A 24634-nucleotide genomic window follows, 5' to 3' on the forward strand; every position below is an offset into this window, starting at 1 on the left:
CTTACTTTATGTCAAGCACCCCTGGGAAGAGCTCTAGCAGCCAGAGGCTTGGCCCTCCAGGTCAGGTCGCCAGGAGCAAGAGAGTAACGCCATGTATGCGTGGCCTCGTGATGGGCTGCAGTTACAGTGCACCAATAAAAGATTAATGGAATAAAAAGCAGCCGTAGGGCACTGCCGGGGCCGCGGAGACGGGAGGGAGTGAGCTGGCATCCTGGTTTTATCCAGAAGAGGAAGAGCGGCAGGCTTAGGGGCTTGAAGTGGGCGGAGAGCCCGCACGCCTGGTTGTGTGTGAGTGGAGTGGCAGGGGTGGGTGGGTGTGAGTTTGTGGGTGCCTGGGTCTTTGTGCCAGGAGGGATGTGTAGGTGGGAGCAGAGCTCTGTGTGTCTGTGTAGGTTTGCACCTGGGGAGATGGTGTGTGTGTGTGTGTGTGTGTGTGTGTGTGTGTGTGTGTGCATGCGCGCACACGCGTGTGTATGAGAGAGAGATTTGGGAAAGCTAAGGCAGGCGGGGGTGTTGGATCCTGGTGTGCACCTAAGGATGGACACACTTGCCTGGGTGTGTGTGTGCTCACGTGCGTACATGACTTCTGCACAGGGCTGGCGTGTGAGGCCACTCTCCTCCGCCTTGGGCAGCTCAGCTAGGGTGGGGCGGGATGGGGCGGGGTGGGGCGGGCCACCTGGCCACCTGGCAGGCAGGGCTGTAATGACAGCCTTTATCTGGCCTGCTGAATCCAGGAGCCAGAGCCACTTGGGAATTGCAGAGGACCAGGAATGAGGAAGTCCCAGAGGCTCTTGGGTGTTTTGAGTTTTGAGTTCAAGGGGCAAAAAGTGACCTTTGCTTCAGCCGCTTGGGCTGCTGCAGGCTCCTTGTCCCTCCCCCAGGGACAGAGCGGAGGCCAGTTTCATTTTTCATTTTCAGACTGAGGAAGGTGTGGGGGTGATGGCCTGAGGCGTGCCTGAGTCTCGGCACCTTGGGGAAAGCCTGGGCCATGGCACACGGTCCCCCGTGGAGATGTTCCAGGCCCAGGAACAGGCCTGGAGATCGTCCAGCCCCAGTGCCTGGAGGTGGCAGGCTGTGATTTCCCTGAACACACCCACTGCAGCTCTCTGAGCGGGTGAAAGAGCAGCTTTGGAAAGGGGAGGCCGATTTATCCAAGGAACACCGGGCGGCGTGCTAAGGGAGGTGTTGGGCTCGCTGGCCAACAGCAGGCGACGGAAGCGCTGAGCTCCAGGGCCTGTGCTCATGTCCAGGCCAGGCAGTGTGGCTCCCGGCTTGATGTCCAGCCACAGAGGCCCCTGGGCCTCCTCAGCCCAGGCTGGCTGCCTTCACTGTCCTAGGAGCCAGGCAGGCTCCATCTGCGCTCACAGAGACCCCATCCTACCAGACAGGTCTCACCACTCTGGGCACGCTTTGCCCATTGCGTCCCAGGGTCTGAGGCCCTGCTGGACAGTCATAGTAAGCCCTGAATTCTCCACAGTAGAACAGCAGCAGTGTTCGTGCATGTGTGTATACACACACACACACACACACACACACACACACACACACTCCTCATAGGCACTGTGCATCCTCAGGAGCCCCCTTCCTCCAGCTGTGGACCATGTGTCCTGGTGCGCCCTTGATATTCCTCCAGCTGGACCTGGTTACATTCTGCATTGCCAAAAAAATTATGGTAGTCCTTCCCCAGCTCACCGGAGAAATTAGAACTGTCTCTCCTTTTAAATTTTTCTCCCATTAAACATCGGCCACCTCAAGCGAAGAAAAAACATCACGTATTGGATATAAAGCGTCTAGACTCCGTCCACCACCCTCGGTCCTCGCGTTAAACGTGGCTATTGTTGATGACAAAATTATGGGATACACACACAGTGGAATTCTACTCAGCCACAAAGAAGAATAAAATTACGGCACTGGAAGGAAAATGGATAGACCTGGAGAACTTTATGCCAAGGGAGAGTAGCCAGGCAGAGAAAGTGCAGGGTCTTAAGTTTTCTCTCCTATGCAGAAGCAAGGGAGGAGTCGGAATGCAAGAGGGACACTTTACTAAGAGGGGAGAGACCCCAGCGGAGTGATGGAGGGGCTGGGAGGGCGTGGGGAAGGGGGAGAGGGAGAGTCAGTGAAAGAAGCACCCCCACTGAAGTTACGCACACAAGTGACATTGCCAGCGCCAATCTCGATGTCATGTATGAGGGAGGGAGGGGCGGCAGGGAGCGGGAGCCCGCCGAGCGCTGTGTGCAGGCGCGTCCCTGCCGCTCTCAACCGCATTGTGATGTGAGACCGCAATGAAAGTTAGGAAAAAAGAAAGAAATGAAAGACCAGTCTTGAAATGTGGCTGCTTGCTCTGAGCCCACTGAAGTACTTTTGTGTGTCTGAGACGAAGTGTCTACACCATGACATCTTGCTTGTGGAGTGGGTTAAATAAAGACCCCTTCTCGGCGAGGCCAGTGGGGACCCCAACCTGACTGTCCGCGGAAGCCTGGCCAGGCTGGCTGGCTGTCACGAACACCCCGGGGTTCCAGTTTTCAGCCATCTGCAACCTGACTGCCAGATTGATTTATTATTATTATTATTATTATTGTTGTTGTTGTTGTTGTTATTATTTGGTGGTACTGGGGTTCCCGGGCTACACTCCCAGTCCTATTTTTAAAAATTTGGAAACAGGGCCAGGCGTGGTGGCGCACACTTATAATCCTGGCGCTTGGGAGGCGGAGACAGAAGGATCACACAGGTTCGAAGCCAGCTGCACTGGCTTAAGAGACCCTGTTTCCAAAAATAAAATAGGGTCTGGGAGTGTAGCCCGGAGGTAGAAGTGTTTCCAGGAACCCCAGTACCACACACACACAAAAATTTGGAAACAGGGTCTCTTCAGCCAGCAAGGCTGGCTTCGAACCTGCGCAATCACAGGCGTGCGCCACCACACCCCCGGCGAACTGCCAGATTTAGCAAGTGAAAGTAAAACAACAGGGAACTCCGTTCAATTTGAATTTCAGATCAACAGCGCATCATTTCTTAGCATTAAGTGTGTCCAAAGTGTGGAATACTGACACTATCCTACTACACTTAAAACAAATATTTGCTGTTTCTCCACCTTTCAAAGTCGACTGACATCCTGTGTTGGATCTGGAGACCCAAACCTGGCGTCCATACCCACTGGTGCGTGCCTCCAGACCTCAGAGGCTCCCTAGCAACCTGTAACCATGGCAACATCTGGGCTTGAGGATGACTGGCACTCCAGGGCAGTAACACCCTTCTGCAGGGTTCTAGGAAGTGGGATTTAATTGCACAGAAGCCCAGCCCCCTAGCGGTCATTTCAGCGCCTCATGCAGCAGCTGTCAGCTGGACAGTGCTTATACTTTTATGGTCCCTTTGGCTTCCCTTGGTCTCCTTTGACCATGAGTGTATTTTGGGCAGGAAGAAGGCAAGCTTCCTAAAAAGCAGCATGACCAGAGAAACTGCCAGGGACACAGCCCCGGAGCCAGGACGACACCAAGAACGTCCCTGTGCGTGGCTCCCATGTTAGGCCAGCGCTGGGCTTGGGCATAATATGATTCAGGTTAGTGATCATCTGCCTCCTACATAACAAAAATACACTTATTGTTAGTCTTCGGTAACACTCCCAAGCCTCCTAATAACACGTAGGAACTGACAGCATGTAAACTGGCATTGAAAAGCGTCGCGTACTTGAGAACTTAGACTAATCTCCTGCGTTTGTTCGGTAGGCTTCACGGTTGAGATCAGTTCCTTAACTCATAGGCTGGCCAATGCTTTGGGATGAGTGGCGTCCCCCGGACGGCGCATCTGTGGCACACTTTGATTTCTTGTAGTGTCTCGGCCACGTGTTGGCCGCCAGGGGCGCAGAAGGTCGTGGATCGGTGCACTCCGCAGCTTTGGGGGGATAGGTAGCCACGTTTCTCTCAGCAGCGGCCTTCATGGACACTGCCGGCTGCTTGATTCAGAATCCCGCTGGGGAGCTAGTCTCTCTTCTCATCATGGTACCCCAAAGATGCTCGTCCAGGAGCTTGATCGGTTGCGGCAATATCTGGGGGACGTAGAGGAGTCGCAATACCATCTACTAGGGCGAGCCCAGCTCTGGCGGGGAAGGCTGTGGACAGACCCTTTTTCTGGAGATCTGGGGAGCAGAATCCCTCTGTTCTCGGGGCTGTGCTTCAAGGGGTCACCTTGGAATCTGAGCCCAGAGAGGGAAACCTGGGCCTGGGACTTTGGGCCACAAGGTCCAGATGGTCAGCACAGCCCAACTCCTGCTGACCATGAGCTGTGCTGGGCACCCTGCTTTGGCGGCTAAATCCAGCAGATGATAGTCACCAGTTGGGGCACCCTGTGGGAATTCTATGACCAGGGGTCTGTGGCAGTGTCTCCCAAGGCAAGGTGCACATGCCACGCGGGGCTCGACCGGCTATAGGCACACACACACTTTGTTTTCTTTCTTTTTTGTTGTTGTTAATGATTAGGAGTTTTTTTTCCTGCATAAACTAGAAGAATGTGATATCCAACCATGGTGATCATTTCTTCAATCCTGGTAGGCAGAAAGTAGTCCGTGGCCTGGGCTGCTCCCTCACGGTACCTGACGTGTGTGTGTGTGTGTGTGTGTGTGTGTGTGTGTGTGTCACTAGGGATGGAACCCAGGGGCAGTCTATCCCAGACTTACACCCCTAGCCCTATTTTATTCTTTATTTTGAAACAGGGTCTCATTAAATTGCGGAGGGCCTCGTAAGTAGCGGAGGCTGGCTTTGAACCTGTGATCCCCCTGTCTCAGCCTCCCAAGCGCTGGGATTGCAAGCCTATGCTCCCAGGCTTGGCTTGCCCAACTAACCATTTTAATAAGATGGCCTGTGTATTGTTGCTCGGCAGGCAGTTCTAGGATGCAAGAGAGTTTGTTTTATGCCCAGTATGAGACCTTAAAGAAGGGAAGAATTAAAAGAAATGGGGGAAAAATTCATTTAGAAAAAAGTGGTCAGGATCGCATCGGATCTTCTGGAATGGATGGATTATTCTGGGGTGAATCCATTCATTTATTCATCTGATGACTATTTCTTGAGCACCTTCTGAGGGCCAGGCAGCGATCCCAGCCCACACCAGAGGCTTTATGAAAGCGTGGCTGTTTTGAATGATTCAACAGGATCTGGGTCTTGGAGAGGAAGTGGGGGCCGTTTTATGAGAGTATCTACCAAAGAAAATATTAAATATTTCAGGCTTTATCCAACGAAACTCAACCCCTTTCCCCGCAGCTTCACACATTCATGAGTCCTCATGGCTCTGTCTGTCCTCTGAGAGCCGGCCCCCTCTTCCTGAGCAGATACGATCAGCCCTTGCCGGCGGTGGAAAACAGGGCAGACACTTGGCAGGAGGCTTGCGGTACTAGCCGGGCCTCAAGTTCCCCACGCAGATGGAGGGCAGAGAGGAAGCCAGGGTGGCCCTGGCCGCGCCCCGGGGACCACCGCTCACCTCAGTTCTAAGGCTGGCCTTGGGTTCCTACATCAGAATAAACAGCAAAGTGTTTATTCTGCTTCCTCTCCAGAGTTGGCATCTGCCTTGCGTGGAACGGCCTTCTGACTTTCAGCCCAGAGTGTAGGTGTTTCAGAGGAGCCCGGGGGTGCAGGAGGAAACTAAGAAAGTATTCTTTTTTGTGTGTGTGATACTTGGGATGGAACCCAGGGGCATTCTATCTCCAAGCTATACTCCAGCCCTATTTTTATTTATTTATTTATTTATTTATTTTTGTGGTACTTGGGATGGTACCCAGGGGCATTCTACCTCCAAGCTACACCCCAGCCCTATTTATTTATTTATTTATTTATTTATTTATTTATTTATTTATTTATTGCAGTACTGGGGATGGGATCCAGGGCATTCTACTTCCAAGCTATACCCCAGCCCTATATTTATTTATTTATTTATTTATTTACTTACTTACTTACTATTTTTGTGGTACTGGGGATGATACTCAGGGGCATTCTACCTCCAAGCTACACCCAAGCCCTATTTTTTAAAATTTTATTTATTTATTTATTTATTTATTTATTTATTTATTTATTTTTGTGTGGTACTGGGAATGAAACCCAGGAGCATTCAACCTCCAAACTACACCTCCAGCCCTATTTTTTAAATTTTATTTTGAAACAAGGTCTCATTGAGTTGCAAAGAGCCTCACTTAGTAGTAGCCGAGGCTGGCCGTGAACCCCGATCCTCCTGTCTCAGCCTCCGAATGCTGGGATTACAAGCGTGCGCACCACGCCCGGCTTTAGAAAGTATTCTGAATGCGGCATTTGTTAGGCTCTCTGGGTTAGCGTGGCTTTGCATCCTCTTAAAACACACAGGCTCGGGGCCTGGAGGAGATGCGACAGTCCTGCGCAGTGTCTGCCTACCCCTAGGGCGCAGGCGCAGCATCCCTCTCTCCGCTGGCCGCCATTGCCGCTTCCCTGGGCTTTACACACGGTCCATCCTCAACTTTCTGCGCTCCAGCCACGGTGGCAATGGCCACCTAAGTGTGAAAGTGACCACCTAAGTGAGCCACGCTGAATCCAGGCACAGAAGCAGATGCCAAGACCTCCTCCAAACCAACGCGGAGGCCACACCATTCCCCGGGCGCGGCCTCTCCTGTATGAGCTTGACGCACCCCCACGGGGTCCGGGCAAGGGCTTTCCTCTGGACAGCAGCTCTCCCAATGTGGTGTGGAACCAGCAGCGGCTGCAGTACCTAGAAGCTTGTTAGAAATTCAGAATCTGGCTTGTAATCCCAACATTCAGGAGTCTGAGACAGGAGGATCGTGGTTTGCGGACAGCCTCAGATGCTTAGTGAGGCCCTGTGCAACTCAGTGAGAGCCTGTTTCAGAATAAAGAAGAAGAAATAGTTAAAGGCGAAGATTTATACGATCTGGAGGAAAACCAGAGTATAGGTGGGGAAAGAGGAATTCGTCTACACTATTGGTGGGAGTGCAAACTAGTTCAGCTGCTATGGAGATCAGGTGGAGATTCCTTAAACAGTGGGAAAGGATCCACCACGTGATCCAGCTAGACCACTCCTGGGTATCTTGCCAAAGAGGTTGAAATCAGAGAACTACAGTAACATATGCATACCCATGTTCATAGCAGCACAATTCGTAATAGCCAAAATATGGGCCCAACCTAGGTCTCCATCAACAGAAGAATGGATTGCATAATTATGGGAAATAATGATGGAATTCTACTTACTCAGCTTTAAATAAGAACAAAATAGTGTCACTCACAAGAAGATGGAAAGACCTGGAGAACATATGTGAGATCAGCCAAGCACAGAAAGAGAAGGGACATATGTTTTCTCTAATATCCCAAACTCGGGAGCATTGGGGATACCAGAGGGAAGGGGAGGAGAGGAAGAAGGCTGAGGTGGATTAATGGAGGAGCTATGTCCGAATATGTGTAAAAGTATGAATATAGGTTGACCTGGACACTCATTGTTGGAGGGGGGAGGGGAAGCGGGGGAAGCGACCAAGCACAGTCTGAATGTATGCCATTTTTAATATGTTCCACATAAAAATAAATAAAATAAATGGAACCACACAATAAAAAAGAAAGAAAGAAATAGGTCTGGGGGTGTCGCTGGGAGGTAGAATGCCCCTGGGCTCCATCCCCAGTACTGCAAAAAAAAAAAAAAAGCAAAATTTGGGAACCCACCCCAGACCATGTGCATTAGAAAATGCAGGCAGGGCCCAGCGGTAGGTACTTCTGGTACACTCTAGGTGGGCACCACTGCCCACTATAGACCACCTCCTTGCACCTGCACCAACACACACAAGTAGAACCGGACAAACTCCGCAGGTCAGAGCTCCCCGGTGGGCCAGCGCCCGCAGCACGGGGCTCCCAAGGTCTTACTCCTGCTCGCTGCTCTTTGTCTTCTCCAGAGCTCGCTGAAGGCCCACTGTGTGCAGAGAGGAGAGGGGATGGCACCTGAGATGCGCTCCAGGGACCCGATGGGCCGCGCTCCCAGGAAGAGTGGGAAGAAGGGGAGTCTGCCAGGCAGATCGAGGCCAGGGAAGGGGCAGCTGTCTCTCTGCACACTGCCAGCAAGGCGGGTCCATCTTGTGCTTGAGAAGGGCTTACCTTGGCAACATGAGCTGTGTCTAATATATTTTAGGGTGCAAAGAAAGTGTAACCAGAGTGGAGGAGAGCCTGACAGCTGTCCAACCTCGTCCACCACGGGGACCTGGGGCATCTCTCCCCACTACAGCGAGGCTTCTGCACACAGAGCAGCCAGGACTCACACCCCTCGGCAGCGTCTCTGCAGGTTTATGGACAGGGAAAGGGTAGGTGCGCTAACTTCCAGATGTAAGGATTTCAGTAGAATGAGGGTTTTTGTTGTTATTGTTTTGTTTTGTTTTGTTTTTAATTTGGTATGAGGGGTTGAACCCAGGGGCATTCTACCTCCGAGCTATACCTCAGCCCATTTTATGCCTTTTTTTTGGGGGGGGTGGTACTGGGGTTCCTGGAAGCCCTTCTATCTCTGTGCTACACTCCCAGACCTATTTTATACTTTTTTATTTGGAAACAGGGTCTCTTAAGCCAGCGCGGCTGGCTTCGAACCTGCGTCATCCTCCTGTCTTCGCCTCCCAAGCGCAGGGATTACAAGTGTGCACCACCATGCCCGGCTATGTCTTTATTTTGAAACAGGGTCTTGCTAAGTTGCTGAGGGTCTTGGTAAGTGGCTGAGGGTCTTGGTAAGTTGCTGAGACTGTCCTCCAACCTGTGAACCTCTCATCTCAGCCCCCAAGTACTGGGATTACAGACGTGCATCACCACATCTAGCTTAGAACGAATTTTTAAAAAGATAAAAAGGAGAAGCGATTGGGGGTAGCATGAGGTCCACGGTGGGCCGTCCTTGTCTGAAACATCACCATGGGGACATGGAGGTCCACATCTCGATGTCCTAGCTCAATTCTAGAGAATAAATTATGGTAGCCCAAGGTTACAATACCCCGTTATCACTACTGTTTGCACCTGCAGCCACCACACCCCCTTATTTTGGGGGGTTACTTTCCAGGGCCCCTGTGGATGTTTGAATGGCAGATAGTACTGATCTCTGTATAGACTATGTTTTTCTATGCTAATTTACTTTATAAATTAGGATGAACAACAATAATAAAATGGAATTAATTTACAATATACTGTAATAGAAGTTATGTATGTTTCTTTCTCTTTCTCTCTCTCTCTCTCTCTCTCTCTCTCTCTCTCTCTCCCTCCCTCCCTCCCTCCCTCCCCTCCTCCTCCTCCTCCTCCTCCTCCCCCTCCTTCTTCTTCTTCTTCTCTCTCTCTCTCTCTCTCTCTCTCTCTCTCTCTCTCTCCCCTACTCTACTTTCAAAATATCCTTCTGTGCTCTCGTGGTGATGTGGAAAGGCATGAAGTGAGCTGGGTGACTCAGGCCCATGGCCAGAGTGTGAGCTACTATCAACCCCTTGACCACAGGTCACAGGAACGATCACCGAGCCCCAAGTCTGCCAGCCGACCGCAGATGACTGGATCCTTAGAAAGCGAAGCCACAGGCAGCAGGGATCACTGTGTGGCAGCTGCGTGGCTGTGAGGACTGGGAGGGACGTCAAGTGAGTCTCCAAGATTTCCACCTTGGAAGCCGGGCAGTGTTACACGCCTGTCATCCCAGTACTGGAGAGGCTGAGACAGGAGGATCACAGGTAGAAGGCTCACCTCAGCAACTCGGCAAGATGGTGTTTCAAAATAAAAAGGGCTGGGGCCGGGTGTGGTGGTGCATGCTTATAATCCCAGCATTTGGGAGGCAGAGACTGGAGGACCAATGTTCATGGACAGTTTCAGCTACTTAGCGAGGCCCTTGGCAACTCAGTAAGACCCTGTTTCAAAAAAAAAAAAAAAAAGGTCAAAAATAGGACTGGGGTGTAGCTTGGAGGTACAATGCCCCTGGGTTCCATTCCCAGCACCACAAAAAATATTTAAAAAAATAATAAAAAGGGCTGGGGAGGTAGATTGCCCCTGGGTTCCATCCCCAGTACCAAAAAGAAAAAAAAATCATTTTTTGCTTTGGGGTCTTTTGTAGGAGACCGTGAGCGGAGGATGTGCAGATTGAGAGAGGAGGAAGGATGCGCTTAGCTGAGTTTCAGGCAGCTGTGGGCTGTCTGGGTGGGAAGTCCAGACGCCCCGGTAGGTGGGTTTAGAGGCAGAGAGAGTCTGTGGAGGAGGATGGCTGGGAGCTATTAGCAGCAGGTGATCACCCAGGTCCTGGTACGTGGAGAGCAAAGAGGAAAAGATTAGAGATGTATCATCTGTGTTTTATGTGGACATTACTATAGCAATGTGTTGCACGCTTTATAAAATTTACAAAAAGCAGAAATTAAAAATTATGAGACAGAAGAGAGCTATGCTCTCAGAAATTGTGCTATACTCCGCCCTCCACCCACGGGATGGTCCCGTGTCCCCACCCGGGGCGCTGGCGTTTTCCTCTGCGCTGTGTTCTGAGCTACAGGAATGTGCTGGTGTCTCCTGTGCAAATGAGAACCGTGTTATGTGCATCGTGGGTGCTTGGTAAATATTTGCAAATGGGGATAAATAAACAAGTCACCCAGGAATGTTCTGGCATCCAGGCAACGTCACGGCATACCCAAGCCTTGGACCTCGGGATCAGATGGGCTGCAGCTCAAATTCCAGCTCTGTCTCTCCCTGGTTCTGAACCTCACTTTCCTCCCCTCTGGGGAGAGCCCCGAGGACCAGCGCTCCGTGCACACGTGGCTGGCGACAGTCTGGTATGCAGGCAGGTAGCACTTTCTACCTACTAATACCAGAGGCTCCACATCACTCAGTTCTCCCCGGAGGCCCAAGGATCAGTGTGGCTTTTGGCCCAGGCAGTGACTGGGATGTTAGCACTGGTGGTCACCTCTGTGTCCTCACAGTGTGCAAAGAAGCCGCAGAGGGAGAGGACGGCGACTCCCCCCGGCCGCAAAAGCCCAGGCAGGGCAGGCCCAGGAGCATCTTCACGACGCCCATCCCCGCCGGGCTCATCGTGATCGCCGTCCATCCTGCAGCTGGTACTTATGGGAGCCCATAAACGTGTGACGGGGCTGGCTTTCCCTTATTTTTTTATAAAGATAATCATATTTGCTTCATTGTAAAGTAATATGTATTATAAAAATTAGAACGATATAGAAAAGAAAATTTTTAAAAAACTACCTTCCAGCTATGAAAAAAGATAATCTTTATAAACATTCTGCCATGCTTTTTTGTAGTCTTAAGTTCTATGCAACAGCTTTTACATTTTTGAACAAGAAATATACAACATATATAATATATAATATATGACATGTAACATATAACATAATATAGTGCAATATGTAATATATACAATATACCATATATATATGTGTATATATATATATATATATATATATATATATATATATACATACATACACACACACATATATATACTGGGATTGAACCAGAGGCACTCCACCTCTGAGCTACACCCCTAGCTTGATTTTATTTTTTATTAAATACTAAGTTGCTGAGGGCCTGGCTAAGTTGCTAAGGTTGGCCATGAACCTGCAATCCTCCTGTCTCAGCATCCCAAGTACTGGAATTACAGGTGTGTGTCATCATGCCCGGCAAGAAATACATATATTATTATACAAACTACTAAGATATATATATATATATATATATATATATATATATATATATATATTTGTGGTACTGGGAATGGAACCTGGGGCCTTCTCCCTCTGGGCTATACCCCCAGACCTATTTTAAACTTTATTTGGAAACAGGGTCTCACTAAGTTGCTGAGAACCTCACTAAGTACCTGAATCTGGCTTTGAACCTGTGCGATCCTCCTGTCTCCGCCTCCCAAGCGCGGGGATTACAAGCATGCACCACCATGCCTGGCTGCTGTTTGTATTTTAGAAAAATTGTTTAATACAAGCTCTATGAAACACAGGCTATAATTAATCTATTTCTGAGGAGAGATTTGAGCCCTATGGAGAATTAAAGTTATTGAAGCTGTTTCCAAATAAAAGATATAAAATAGGTAGCCCGGAGGTAGATGGGCTTCCAGGAACCCCAGTACCACCAATAAATAAATAAATAAATAAATAAATAAATAAATAATAAGATCCATGTATGTGTGTGTATAAAATCTCTATGTATATATATGCACAAACACACACAAAATAAGATACATGGATACACACACACATCCTCACACACTCACATATATTATGTAACAGCTCTGCAGAGACCATGATCTCATTTATTATCTATACTGTATTAATATAAATTTGTCTTATTTTTTTAGGTCACAGCCTAGATACTTTCATCATTCTTACAAATTCTTCGTGAGCATACTTTAATAGTAGCTGTTTCTCCGTGTGGTTTGGAGCCCTTCGCGGCCTGGCTGTCTGCCCGAGGCGCTGGACTGTCCCTCCTCTGCCCCAGACACCCAGCCACCAGGACCTACCCCAGCAGGGGCCCGTCGCCCTTTGGCCCACGAGACCCGGCAGGACAAGGGCCGTGTTCAGAAGACCCGGGTACCACGTCACACCGAGCCTCGCTGGCAGGGGCCAGCCCTTAAGCGCCAGCCTCGGTTTCCCGGCTTGGAAACGGGGATGACAACAGCTGGACCCGCCTCTCGTGGCAGCTGCCAGGTTAAGAGCTGTGTAAGCTCAGGGGCTGTTGTGGAACCTGCCCTGTGCTGTACAAATCTCGGTTTATTGGATTCTTCAGAACTCTTCTGATACCAGCAACAGGAAACCCAGCTCAGCAAAACTGAAGCCATAAAGGGAATTTATTGGTTCAAAGAGTTGCAAGGTCCAGATGCAGCGGCCCGGTGAGAACCAGGTCCTGAAGGACATGATGGTCTGCCTCGGTGACCTCTGTCTTATACCCCATTCCTCCAGAGGCTCCATCCTGGGGGAGGGTCTCCCCACAATGCCTGAGACCCCAGTACCGAGGGGAGTACCCCCTGCACTGGCAGCCCCAGGAAGGAACCTGCAGGCTTGATTACTCCAGCAGAGGGAAGGAACCCAGAGGCATCCTACCTCTGAGCTATACGTCCATCTCTTATTTTATTTTTTGAAGCAGGATCTCAGAAAGTTGCTGAGGGACCTTGCTAAGTCGCTGAGGCTGGCCTCAAATCTGTGATTCTCCTATCTCAGTCTCCCGAGCACTGAGATTACAGGCCTGCTCACCTAGACCTATTGAATGTGGGGAGAGATGGCACCCTTAAAGGAGGGTCTGAGTGCTTTCACGAGGAGATGGGCAGGTTGGGGGAGGGGCGGGCAACAGGTGCTGTGGCTGGAGGGAAGTTCTCAGAGCTGAGGAGGCCAGGAGCCCTGTGAGTTTAGTCTCACAGCCCTGTGTGGGGTGATGGGACTTTTCTCCTGCCAGCCCGGCAGAGGCCCTGAGCACAACAGGGCCACACCCCCAGGCGCTCCCTTCCAGTGACCCTGACCTGGGAGGAGACTCAACTCCGGTGACCTCACCAGGTGACTCAACACACCCAGGCCCAGGGTGTGTTGTGACCCGGGCCCAGCTGAAGAGCCTCACCAAGCTTTTATAGCCCAGAAGGCAGAGCCACAGTGGGCTGGCCAGGAGAGCCAGGCGGGCGGGTGGGATCACACAGGGAGGGGGCAGGGGAGCCCAACAGCCGCCGCGTGCTCCCAGGGGCCTGGGCCTTTGCTATGTCCAACTGGGAGAAGGTGGGACACATGTGCCCCTCGCGGGGCAGCTGCGAGTCGAGTCGGAGGCGGCATCCTGCTATCTGCACAGTGTTTGCCCTGGGTCCCTGCCCTGAAGGCTCACAAGCTCCTGATACGGCTCAATCCAAACAGTGCAGCCAGGGCGTGTGCAGGGCGGCAGCGCCCTCATACCAAGTGAGAGAAAAGTGGGGCTTGGATCCGGCCCCGTGGCTCAGGGGCAGAGGGGGGCTGAGGCCTTTCCTGGAAATGAAGAGCCGGGAGGAGCAAAGGGACTCCCAGGGACAAGACTAAGGAGCGGAGGTCAGGGGATGCGTGAGCCCAGACCTGGGCTCAGGACCAGGGGACGGGACCCTGGCCGGGAACACGTGGCCCAGAGTGCTCATGCAAGTTAATCCGGGGGTTGCGGGAATCCGGATCATGGGCAGATGTGTGGTGTTTTTCCTTGTGAGGGCCACCAGGGGCTGCCCCTGCTGGGGACAAAGGGCGGAGACTTGGGAGAGGACAGATGGGTAGACCTTTGATCACTACAGCTGCAAGAAGCCAGCCAGGTGAGGCCTGGTGTGTGTGTGTGCATGCACATGTGTACACGCCTCTGTGTGTGCGTGCATGTGTGTGGGTATGTGTATGTGTGTGCATGTGTGTACATGCATGCGTGTGTGTGTGTGTGTGTGTGTGTGTGTGTGTCTGAATGTGGGGCCAATTGAGCCCGATGTTAGCTTTCTATATGGTTTTGCAACCTGGTAAACATCTTAGCGCAGGGATAAGGATGGAAGCATAAATCTCATCAAATAATGAGTTAGGCCCCAGAGTTGGCCGTTGGGGGACTTCCCGATGGCATTTTCTTTTGTCTGTCCTGGGAGGGCCCTGGCATGAGCGTCCTGGCTCCAGTACTGTGCCTGCTCTCTGAGGCCATGAGACTTTTTTTTTTCTTTTTTCTTTTTTTTTTTCTTTTTTTGCAGTACTGGGGATGTAACCCAGGGGCCTTTGACCTCCAGGCTATACTCCCAGACCTATTTGATATTTTATTTGGAAACAGGTTCTTTTAAGCCAGCTGAAACTGGCTTCGAACCTGCATGATCCTCCTGTCTCAGCTTCCCAAATGCTGAGATGACAAGTTTGCGCCACCATGCCGGGCTTTTATTCTTTATTTTGAAAGAGTGCCTCACTGCATTGTAAAGGGTCTCACCAAGTAGTAGCTGAAGCTGTCCTCGAACCACAATCCTCCCACCTCAGCCTCCCAAAAGCTGGGATTACAAGCATATGCCATCACGGCCGGCAGGAGAGCAGAGGTTCTTGAAGCGGGACCTAGGGAGGGTCAGGGCCCACCCATGACCCTGCTCAGGCCTTCATTAGAAGAATCCACCAGGCTGGGCCTGGGTTGGTCTTGGAGGCACAAGTTGGATGACCAGGAAGAGGGAGGAAAGGAAGGCTTTCGAAGGGCACAGGGACGGGTGGGCCTCCGAGGTGGGCTTCCGCCCCCTGAAGAGTCACCCTGGGGGCAGGCGCTGGGTCATTGTATCGCTTTGTGACTCAGTTTCTCCAAATGTAAAGCAGCCCTAAGAAAGTAACCTCTCTTGTCTTGTTCTGAGGATTCGATGGATCGACATGTTTCCCAGCATGGACTATTAGCGCTGTGTGTTTGTTAAATCAAAGTATAAAATAGTGGTCAGGGGGACCCTCCTAGGCTACCCTACTGGTAACAGTGACAAAGAGGTGGGGCGAATGAGAAGGACAGCTCTTGGGGCCCCCCCGAACCCCATGCCTGTCGGCCAATGACGCACAATAGCCAGGGGACCAGGGTCTGTTCCTGATCACACTTGTGTATCCAAATTTGCCAGGACCTCCATAGCTGCTGCAGGGCGGCCCATGGGCTGAAGGAACCAGCAGCCCTTCAGAGACAGCTGCCTGGCACTGGGCCCTCCCTGGGCACCAGGGACCCTGTAGGGCATCTTGTCCACACTTGTAACAGCGCCTCCAGTGGACACTAATAACTTCAGGAAGGCATTTGTTAAGAGTTTGGAGAGACTGTTTCCCCGGAAGAGCTCGCGTCTTGGCACTGCAAAAATGTCCAGAGATGGAATAATGGAACCAGGGATCTAATCTCATTGGTGGATAAATCTGCTGAGGGATTAGGGACTTGGATGCATTTACTGGTGGGGGGCAGCTGTAGTGGGGGGGCTGAAGGAAGTCGGTCCCTGGGGCTGTGGCCTTGGGGACTATGTCTATAATATATATCTCCCTGGTCCCTTCCTCCTGGTCTCTCAGCTTTCCCCTGCCACACCTTGGGAAGTCCACATGAGACCTGGGTGCCCGCTGTTTAGAAGCCTTTCATGAGCCAGGTGTGGGACACACACCTCTGATTCCTGTACAGAAGGATTGTAGGTTTGAGGCCGGCCCTGGCAACTTAGTGAGAACCCGTTTCAAAATAAATAAATGAATAAATAAATAAATGAAATTGGGCTGGTATAGCTCAGGCGTAGAACACCCTTCAGTTCAATGCCAGTACCAGAAAAAAAGAAGGAGGAGGAGGAGGAGGATAAGAAGCTGCCACCCCCCCCCCACAGCTCCTTTTTGTCCTGTGTTCATACGTCCCCATTCTCTGGTCTCAGCCAGGACACCAGCAAACAGATGTAGCCACCTTCACTGTAACCCTCAAGTCCTTAGGATGCGGCTTCCTCCAGGAAGCCCTCTTGCTGTCCCCGGTGGATTGGAGCCCCTCTTCTGTGCTCCCGCAGGAGCTGTGCACAGCACCCCTCGCTCACACTGAAGCCCCCTCTTCTTTCTCCTGACCCCGAGATCGGCTGGAGACTCAGGGAGACCGACCCAGGGGGTGCTTTTTGAAGGAAATGGGTTATAATGAAAGTTGAAGACACAAGAGCCTTTGTCCCCCATAACAGAACCTCGGTTTTGCTCAGGCGGCATCGGGGTTAACTTGTTAGCATCCCTTGTTTGGCAGTACTGGGGGTGGAACGCAGGGGCTTTCTACCTCCGAGCTACACTCCCAGCTCTATTTTTTATTCTTCATTTAGAAACAGGGTCTCACTGAGTTGCAAAGAGCCTCACTAAGTAGCTGAGGCTGGCCACAAACCGTGATCCTCCGGTCTCAGCCTCCCGAATGCTGGGATCACCAGCGTGCGCCGCCATGCCCGGCCGTTAGCATCCTTTGAAGAGGGAGGCTGTTTGTCCCAGTGTCGACAAGCCTCACCGCAAAGCAGCTGTACGTGCACAGAAGCACTGCTGTCCTGGTGTGCGTCCAGCCCCTTCCTGATTTCTCTACTTCACTTCTGTCCTGGATTCAGGAGAGGTGGCTGGAGATGGAGCAGCTGTCTTGTGACAAAGAGCCAATCGCGGGAATAAGAGCAATCCACAGGGACTCCTGCGTGGGCCTCGGCCGTGTCCCCTGCCCTCCGTACTACAGACCAGGCGAGTGAATCACCTTCAAGTTGCTTTGGGGGGACCTCAGTCATGCTTAACTGAACCCCACGGCAATCACGTGGCACTTCTCAAGAGGCCCTTCCTGTAGGGATGGTGCTGGTTCCAACCTAGACAGAGGGCCGGGCTGAGCGGGGCGTGAGATCCCACCAGAGGGTCATCACAGCATCAAGGGTTGAGGAAGAAACCCAGCCGCGGTGGCCCTAATGTGCCTGTGGCCTTCGCCTGGGCCTTCTCTGGCCCCAGCTCGGTTCTGCTTGTGAAACAAGGCTGCTGGACCAAAGGCTTCAAACTTGGGCTTTGGCGCGGGGCAAAGATGAGCCCAGGGTGCAGCAGCGCCGCTTACCTGCTTTTAGCCAGTTTTAACTGGCCTCTCCAAGTGTCCACATCTGGAAAGTCCAGGCTACGGTAGAAGCTATCATAGGGGTTTCGTGGACTCACACTCATGGGTGCTCAGCAGAGCTCCGGGCACGTCCACCACGTGTGTTACACACCTGGCACCCACTGAGTGGCTTTCCGCCCAGAATGGGGACCTAGAGTTGAACCTTGCTCTGGGTCAGGTCTGTGCCTTTATCTGTGGATGAGGGGAGTATCCAGGGGCTTCCTGGGGTCCAAGAGAAATGTTGCCCTGTTGGGGTGCCTGGGGCTCAAAGATTAGAAGCCCCTGGACCCTGGCCAGCCAGGGATAGAAATGAGATCAGTGTGCTTCCTCCAGAGGCTTCCCTGCGGAGCGTCTCATCCTGGGCGTGGAGCTGGCCCTGAGAGGTTGGCTCCGAGGGGGACTTCAGAAATTAGGAGCTGGAAGACGGCCTCTAACACCAGATTCCTGGCTGCAGCTGCTTTTGGCAGAATCGTCCTGGCCTTCTCTGCAAAAGTCTCACCTCTTTTTCTTCTCTGAGCTCGAAAATCTGGCTGGGGGAAAAAAAAATTAAATAAATAACCCAGAGAAAAATAAACCCACCGCTCATTCCAGCCCCAGAAAGAGGTCAGTGGGGTGCTATCCGCTGCTCCTGCACCCCGCCTCTGTCGTCTCCCAGCCCCGCTCCGGGACAAAGCCAGCCTCTCTGACACTCAGCTTACCTTGGCTGGGCTCCAGGAAGTTGGGGCCCAGCCTGGGGGGGGGCGGCCCCCACCATTCCACCTTTGCTACCCGCCCCCTTTCTCCAGCAGTTTAAATATAAATCAGCCCGCAGCACAAACAGAGCCTGGGCCAGCCTCCGAGAGTCAGCCCGGTCTGCTGCGGGCCCAGGTTCGCTTAGCGAGTCCGACAAGCAGGGACCCGCTCTGCAAACCTCCCCCAGCGCAGCGGGCGGGGCGCGGGGCCCGCGGCCTCCCAGGCCCCCAGCCCCACCCGGCGCCCCCGGGTCCCTCCAGCGGCCCCCTAGCCGGGACCTTCCACCCCCCTAGCATTGCCCCCCCCCCAGCCACCCACCTGCGGGTCCCCGCCACGCCCACCCCCTCCCGCCTCCAGCCACCTCCCCGCCCGCCGGCCAGGCCTGGAGGGTCGAGCCAGGTGGAGCCCCTCGCCAGCCTCCCGGGCTTGCAGGAGACACCTGTCGGAGCCGCCGGCGGCCGCGGCCGGGCGGCGCCCGGACCGGAGGAAGAGGGAGGAGAGAGGACGCGTTTCATCACCGGCCGGCCACTTATAAGAACTTGTGGGCGCGCTCCCCGCTCAGTCTCGCGCCGCCGCCGCCCCGGCCGCAGCTCCGCCGCCGCGCACCAGGTTCGCCGCCACCATGGGGCTCCGGCCCCAGCCCGGCCGCGCCCGCCGCTGCCCCCGCTCCGTCTTCGGCAACATTAAGGTGAGCCGGGCGGGCGGGAGGTCGGGGCCGGGCGCCGGGCCGCATCTCTGGGGCCGGGCACGGAGGGTCGGGCGCCGGCACCGCGCGCCCTCGCCAGGGCATGGCAGGTGCCAGAGCTGTTACCTGGCCGGGCCACTCCACACGGAGCTCGGCGGCAGGTAAGGGATGGCTTGGGGTTGACACGGGGCATCCTGGGGCAGCACCTTCTCGGAGGGGGTTGGAGGTGTCTGGTGGGCGCTTCCTGGGGGTCGCGCGTGAGCACTGGAGATGGAGTCCGCGGGACGGACCTGGCCCGGGCTCGGCTTCCTGGCCAGGTCTCTGCTACCTGGCCGCGATGCGCAGAATCCCCCTGCAGCCTTTCCGAGCCAGGTCTGGGAGCAGCTCTCCCAGTCAGAGGCCACAGCAGGTGCCTCTGGCCTGGCAAGTTAGGGGGAGCCAGGGAAGAGAAAATGGGGTGTTGGCAGTGTTGGGAACTGGAGCACTCTCTTCCCCAGGAGTGAGGAATGCACAGGCCCCCAGGAGCTAAGTGGTCGAATCCTCCACTGGGAGGTCCCTGGGGAAGGTAGGAGAGGGCAGCTGCAGCAGGGAGGAAGTCCAGAGGATACAGGCACCAGCGCATCTCGGACCCCAAGATGAGGAGTTGGGTGCCCGGCCTACCGTTATCCTACAGTCTGCTGGAGCTGAGTGCAGCGTCCAGGAATGCCAGTCGGGGCCTTGGACCACACAAGGGGATGGGGGCTCTCTGTGGGCTGGTTACTTGGGATCCCACCTACATATTCCCACTTAGTGACCGGCGAACTGGAATTCCTCACCCCTGCTTTCCCCGCAACCACAACGGATAGACGTTGGGTTGATTTTATGGTGTACCCCGAATGAGGCAGAAAATAGGAGATAATTTATTTTATTTTATTTTGTGGTACTAGAGATGGAACCAGGGGCGTTCTACCTCCAAGCTACACCCCCAGCTCTGTTTTTTATTCTTTATTTTGAAACAGGGTCTCACTGAGTTGCAGAGGGCCTCACTAAGTAGCCAAGGGTGTCCGCGAACCACGATCCTCCCGTCTCAGCCTCCTGAATGCTGGGATTACAAACGTGCGCCACCACCCTTGACTAGGAGATACTTTTAAATCATCCTCAAAACTTTTTACCTTTGCCTTGGGCAACTTTGGTTTTACCAGTTGAAAGTTGAAAGGGTTTGGAGATGTTTCAGGGAGAGTTGTGCATTTTGATTATATATATATAATATATTGGTGGTACTGGGGTTCCAGGAAACCCTTCTACCTCCAGGCTACACTCCCAGACCTATTTTATATAATATTTTTTTAAATTTGGAAACAGGGTCTCTTAAGCCAGAGTATCTGGCTTCGAACCTGCGTGATCCTCCTGTCTCTGCCTCCCAAGCGTGGGGATTACAAGCGTGAGACACCATGCCCAGCTGTATTATTATATTTTTTTAATTAGAAACCGGAAGGAGAGTCTGAGGGTGCGGGCTGGGTGGTCTGAAAGGATGGGGGGGGGCAGGAGACAGGACAGCCGCAGTCTCCTTCCTTTTTTCCCCAAGAACAGCAGGAGGGGCAGTTGTTCCAGAACAGAATCCTGACATGCTGGTAACAAGGAATGAGACGGAGCCATGTGGACCCGCCCTGAGTCCCTAAAAATAAATGACTTTATGGTAGCAGTTGCTTTGAGGATCTATAAAAATAAGATAACTTCTCACATGCCAACGATGATTCGTGCTGCGGCCTGAGCCCGGGCCACCAGCCTCCCGGGAGAGCTGGTGTCCGCATGAGCAAAGAGTGTCTCTTGATCCTTCAGCACCAGCTCCTCTGAATCATCCGCTTGGCAGATCCGTACCCGTTCAAAGATGAATGTTTGGGAAGACCTCGGCTTGGCCTTGGAACCTGAAACCAGATGTCGGGTTGGCACTCTTTAGGCAAATCTGGGATCCCATTAGTTAGACTTACTTAAGCCGGGCGTGGTGGCGCACGCTTGTAACCCCAGTACTTGGGAGGCTGAGACACGAGGATCGCAGGTTCGCGGACAGCCTCAGCCACTTAGTGAGGTCCTCTGCAACTTAGTGAGACCCTGTTTCAAAATAAAGAATAAAAAATAGGGCTGGGGGTGTAGCTCAAAGGTAGAATGCCCCTGGGTCCCATCCCCAGTACTTCGAAAACAAACAAATAAAACCCCCCAAACAAAAAAACTCACTTAAGGCTTTTCCTCCGGAGACAGTCAGGACTGTGCAGGGCTCTGGAGTGTGATGGGAGAGCTCCTCCCCATTCTTTCCTGTGGGGATTAGGCTGCCTGTGTCTTGTGACACTCAACTGGAGAGTCTATTCTTTTTCTAGGTTGCTAACCCCTTGCTTGTGGATATTCCTGCAAACCCCCACATTCCAGAAGGTTTATAGAAAGGGACAAAGTCAGAGGACACAAACCTACCCCCAGCCTCGCCACATATTAACTGGGTGACCCAGGGAAACATCATTCTTGGAGTCCTTCCCTGAAAACAGTGGGTAATAAGACAACCCGTGCCCCGCGTGGCTCCACAGGGTTAGATGGGACGAGGCGGAGGGAAGGGGCTTTGGAACCCGGCTGGGCTCTCCGGGGTGGGCACCAGCCTGAGACCGCTCTTCAGTCACAGGACTACATGCTCAAATATCATTCAGGACCAGGCATGGAGGCTCCCAGTACTTGGGAGGCTGAGACAGGAGGATCACATGTTTAAGGCCAGCTGCCGCAACTTAGCAAGGGTCTGTTTAAAAAAATAAAAAAGGTGGGGGGTGTAGTTTAGGGGTAGAATAACCTTGGGTTCAGTCCCCAGTACTGTATGTGTGTGTGTGTGTGTGTGTGTGTGTGTGTGCGCGCGCGCGCGTACGCATGTGTGTATACATATTTATATATATGTATATCTATATACACATATTGTTCCACGAAATCCATGATGCATAGTTATTGGTTAAGAAAAACTACAGTTAATAATAATAATAATCAAGCTGGGAGTGGTGGTACACACCTGTACTCCCAGTATGTAGGAGGCTGAGACAGGAGGATGGCAGATTCCAGGCCAGCCTCAGCAACTTAGCAAGGTCCTGTTTCAAAATAAAAAATAAAAAGGGCTGAGGGTATAGCTTGGAGGTAGAATGCCTCTGAGTATCCCCAGTACTAATATATGTGTGTGTGTGTGTGTGTGTGTGTGTGTGTGTGTGTGTATTAGATTTAGAAGCAATTGTTTCACTAAATCTCTGACACATCATTATTAGTTTAAACAAAGTACAGTTAATAATAATAACAAAGTTGGGAGTGGTGGTGAACACCTGTAATCCCAGTTCTTAGGAGGCCGAGAAAGGAAAATCGCAGGCTCAAAGTTGGCCTCGACAATTTAGGCTCTGTATCTAAATAAAATAAATGAAATAGGGGGTGTAGCTTGCAGGTAGAATGCCCGTGTCCAACCCTCAGCACCACACACACAAGATGATGACGATGATGGTAATGGTGTTCAAAATAATAATAGTCGTAGCTAACAGTAATTGAGGTGTAGGAATATACCAGGGACTATGGCAATATTGCTCCTGTGTTTTGTCCTGTTTGTCACTCCTGTTGTTCCCATGAACGGTGAGAACAACATGGCTTTGTAAGGCTGGTCCCTCTGTGTGGCGTGTGATCAGGGACCCATGTGTAGTAAGGCTCTGGTCTGTAACCACTGCACAGCCCTGCCCTGCCCTCAGCGGGTCTAGCAGGTGAGCTGCCACCAGCAGGGGTATCAGTTAAGAGTGCTTTCTCCCCAGCCCTGGTGACGCACCCCCCCCATGTGACTCCCGGGCGCTGCAGTGCCTACGGGCTGAACATCCCAGCTGCAGACAGGCTCCTCAATAGCGGGGCCACTCTTTGGGTGAATTTTTCGGACTTGCCCTGCAAGGATAAATACCGTGGTGTTGTATTTGGAGACAGTCTCTGTCGCCTCTGGCTTGCAGGACCCTTAGACAACACGGGACCTGCTCGGGAATCGCTGTCAGAGGAAGCAGCCCGGCGTCCAGCTCTCTAAATTAAAAACAGGGCCCTTCGTGATGGTGGGAGTGGGGCCGTGGGTAGGAGGGAACCTTTGCGGCTAACTTAGCCTGGCTGCCTCGAAAAGATCTGTTTCTCCTTAAAATGAAACTCTTTCAGGGCCAAACTGAGGTTATCTTATAGCAGGAATGGTCGTTTGGTAACCAGTGCCAGCCTTCAGGAAATTACACAGCCGAAGCTCCAGTGTAGTGAGATCATATGTATACTCTGTGTGTGTGTGTGTGTGTGTGTGTGTGTGTGTGTGTGTGTGTGTTGGAAAGTGGGGGAAGAACAGCAGAAAGAAAGCAAAATAAACCTCATATCTTGGCCTGAGCGGCCCTGGCGACCTTTGACCTGGAAGGACCAAAAAATGAGAGGAAAGCGCTTGGTCCTGACCCGCATCCATAACTTTTATGGTCTTTGGTCCCCAACTGGATGGGGGCATTTGGGCTTAACTTCTCAGTTTCCAGAACAAAGTACCAGCAGCAACCTAATTCATGGTCAGGAAAATAGTCTCTCGGGAGAATCCCCTGGGCCCCCAAGAATCCGGTCTCTGACCTGCTCTCTGGCACTGAGACTATTCTCGGGTCCAGGCCAGGGAGAGGGAGGACGATGAGAACATGGAGAGTCAGAGGTCACAGGTCGCTGAGAGGGTCTCCGGGCTGATGCTCAGAGCATCCTATGGCTTGCTTGTCTTCTCCTAGTGATGCTAACAAAGATCAAATGGGAGGGTGACCGCGGTGCCCTGTGTAGGTAGCTCTTTTTACCTCTTCTGGAGTCCTCCTTTGTTCGACAGTGACTACCTTCTTTCCATCTGGGAGCCCCATGATGGGGTGTTGGGAGGAAGCGTGGCTCCCCACCTCGCCTTCTTTAGTCCCGCGGTATCATAGGTCCTTGTCGTGGTTTGAAACCTCCAGCTCACGTTCTGCAGGCAGCCAGACTTGGGAGGGGTTGCTGGGGCTGCTCCAGGGAGGGTCCTCGGGGGTGTGGCTGGTGTGTGTGTGCGTGTGTGTGCATGTGTGTGTCCCGGCCCCACCCAGCTAAGAATCTGACTCTGACACCCCGTCTGATCTTTTGCGCTCTCCCCCCCCCACCTCTTTCTCTCTCCTATCATCATGCCCTAAGGACCTACAGCCCTGGCTTCTGCTTGGCAGTCAGCGTAAAATGGATTCTATGCATATGAAACACACATACACACACTGAATTCTCCAGATCTGTACGCAAATCTTCCTTCCTCTGAGTGCCAGGTGTTTGGGATCACAGAGGAGAGACTTGCTAGAAACCCTCCGTGGGAGATGCAGAGGAAGGGAGGGCCCCTGGCCTGGCCCTGCCTCCTCCTCATTCTTTCTCTTTGTATCCCCTGCCTGCTCCTTGCCTGCGCTGTGGTTTTAATCACCCAGCCCTTACCTGAACCCCTTTCTGCCTGGGGAGGCACGGGCCTACACCCAGCTTAAAGCTGTGCCAAAGTCTAAGAGCCAGGAAGGATGGAACGGAGAAGCCAGGGAGGCTCCTGGGGTGGAGGGTCCCCCAGAGACCCCGCGCTTACGTTAAGTCCACCCACATGTGCTCGGCCGCCCGCCCTCACTTTGGTTGAGGAATGATATGGAGACATGACTGCGTGAGTTTGTGTTTGTCTGTATCTCTCGGG

The 24634-nt window shown here is 52.5% G+C and overlaps 1 protein-coding gene across 1 annotated transcript in view; it reads left to right on the top strand.

Annotated features, from left to right (window-relative positions):
- Window positions 1-24634, top strand: part of SLCO2A1 (solute carrier organic anion transporter family member 2A1) — a gene marked incomplete at both ends in the record, with an annotated part of 349518 nt that overhangs the window by 246399 nt on the left and 78485 nt on the right. Inside the window, one exon of the mRNA XM_080696611.1 lies at window positions 18895-18942. Within this exon, the coding sequence (XP_080552737.1) occupies window positions 18895-18942 (48 nt within the window). The remainder of the gene's footprint in view (window positions 1-18894; window positions 18943-24634) is intronic.

The sequence above is a fragment of the Muscardinus avellanarius genome (assembly GCF_963383645.1).
Source record: "Muscardinus avellanarius genome assembly, chromosome: 5".
In the NCBI taxonomy this organism is placed as follows: domain Eukaryota; kingdom Metazoa; phylum Chordata; class Mammalia; order Rodentia; family Gliridae; genus Muscardinus; species Muscardinus avellanarius.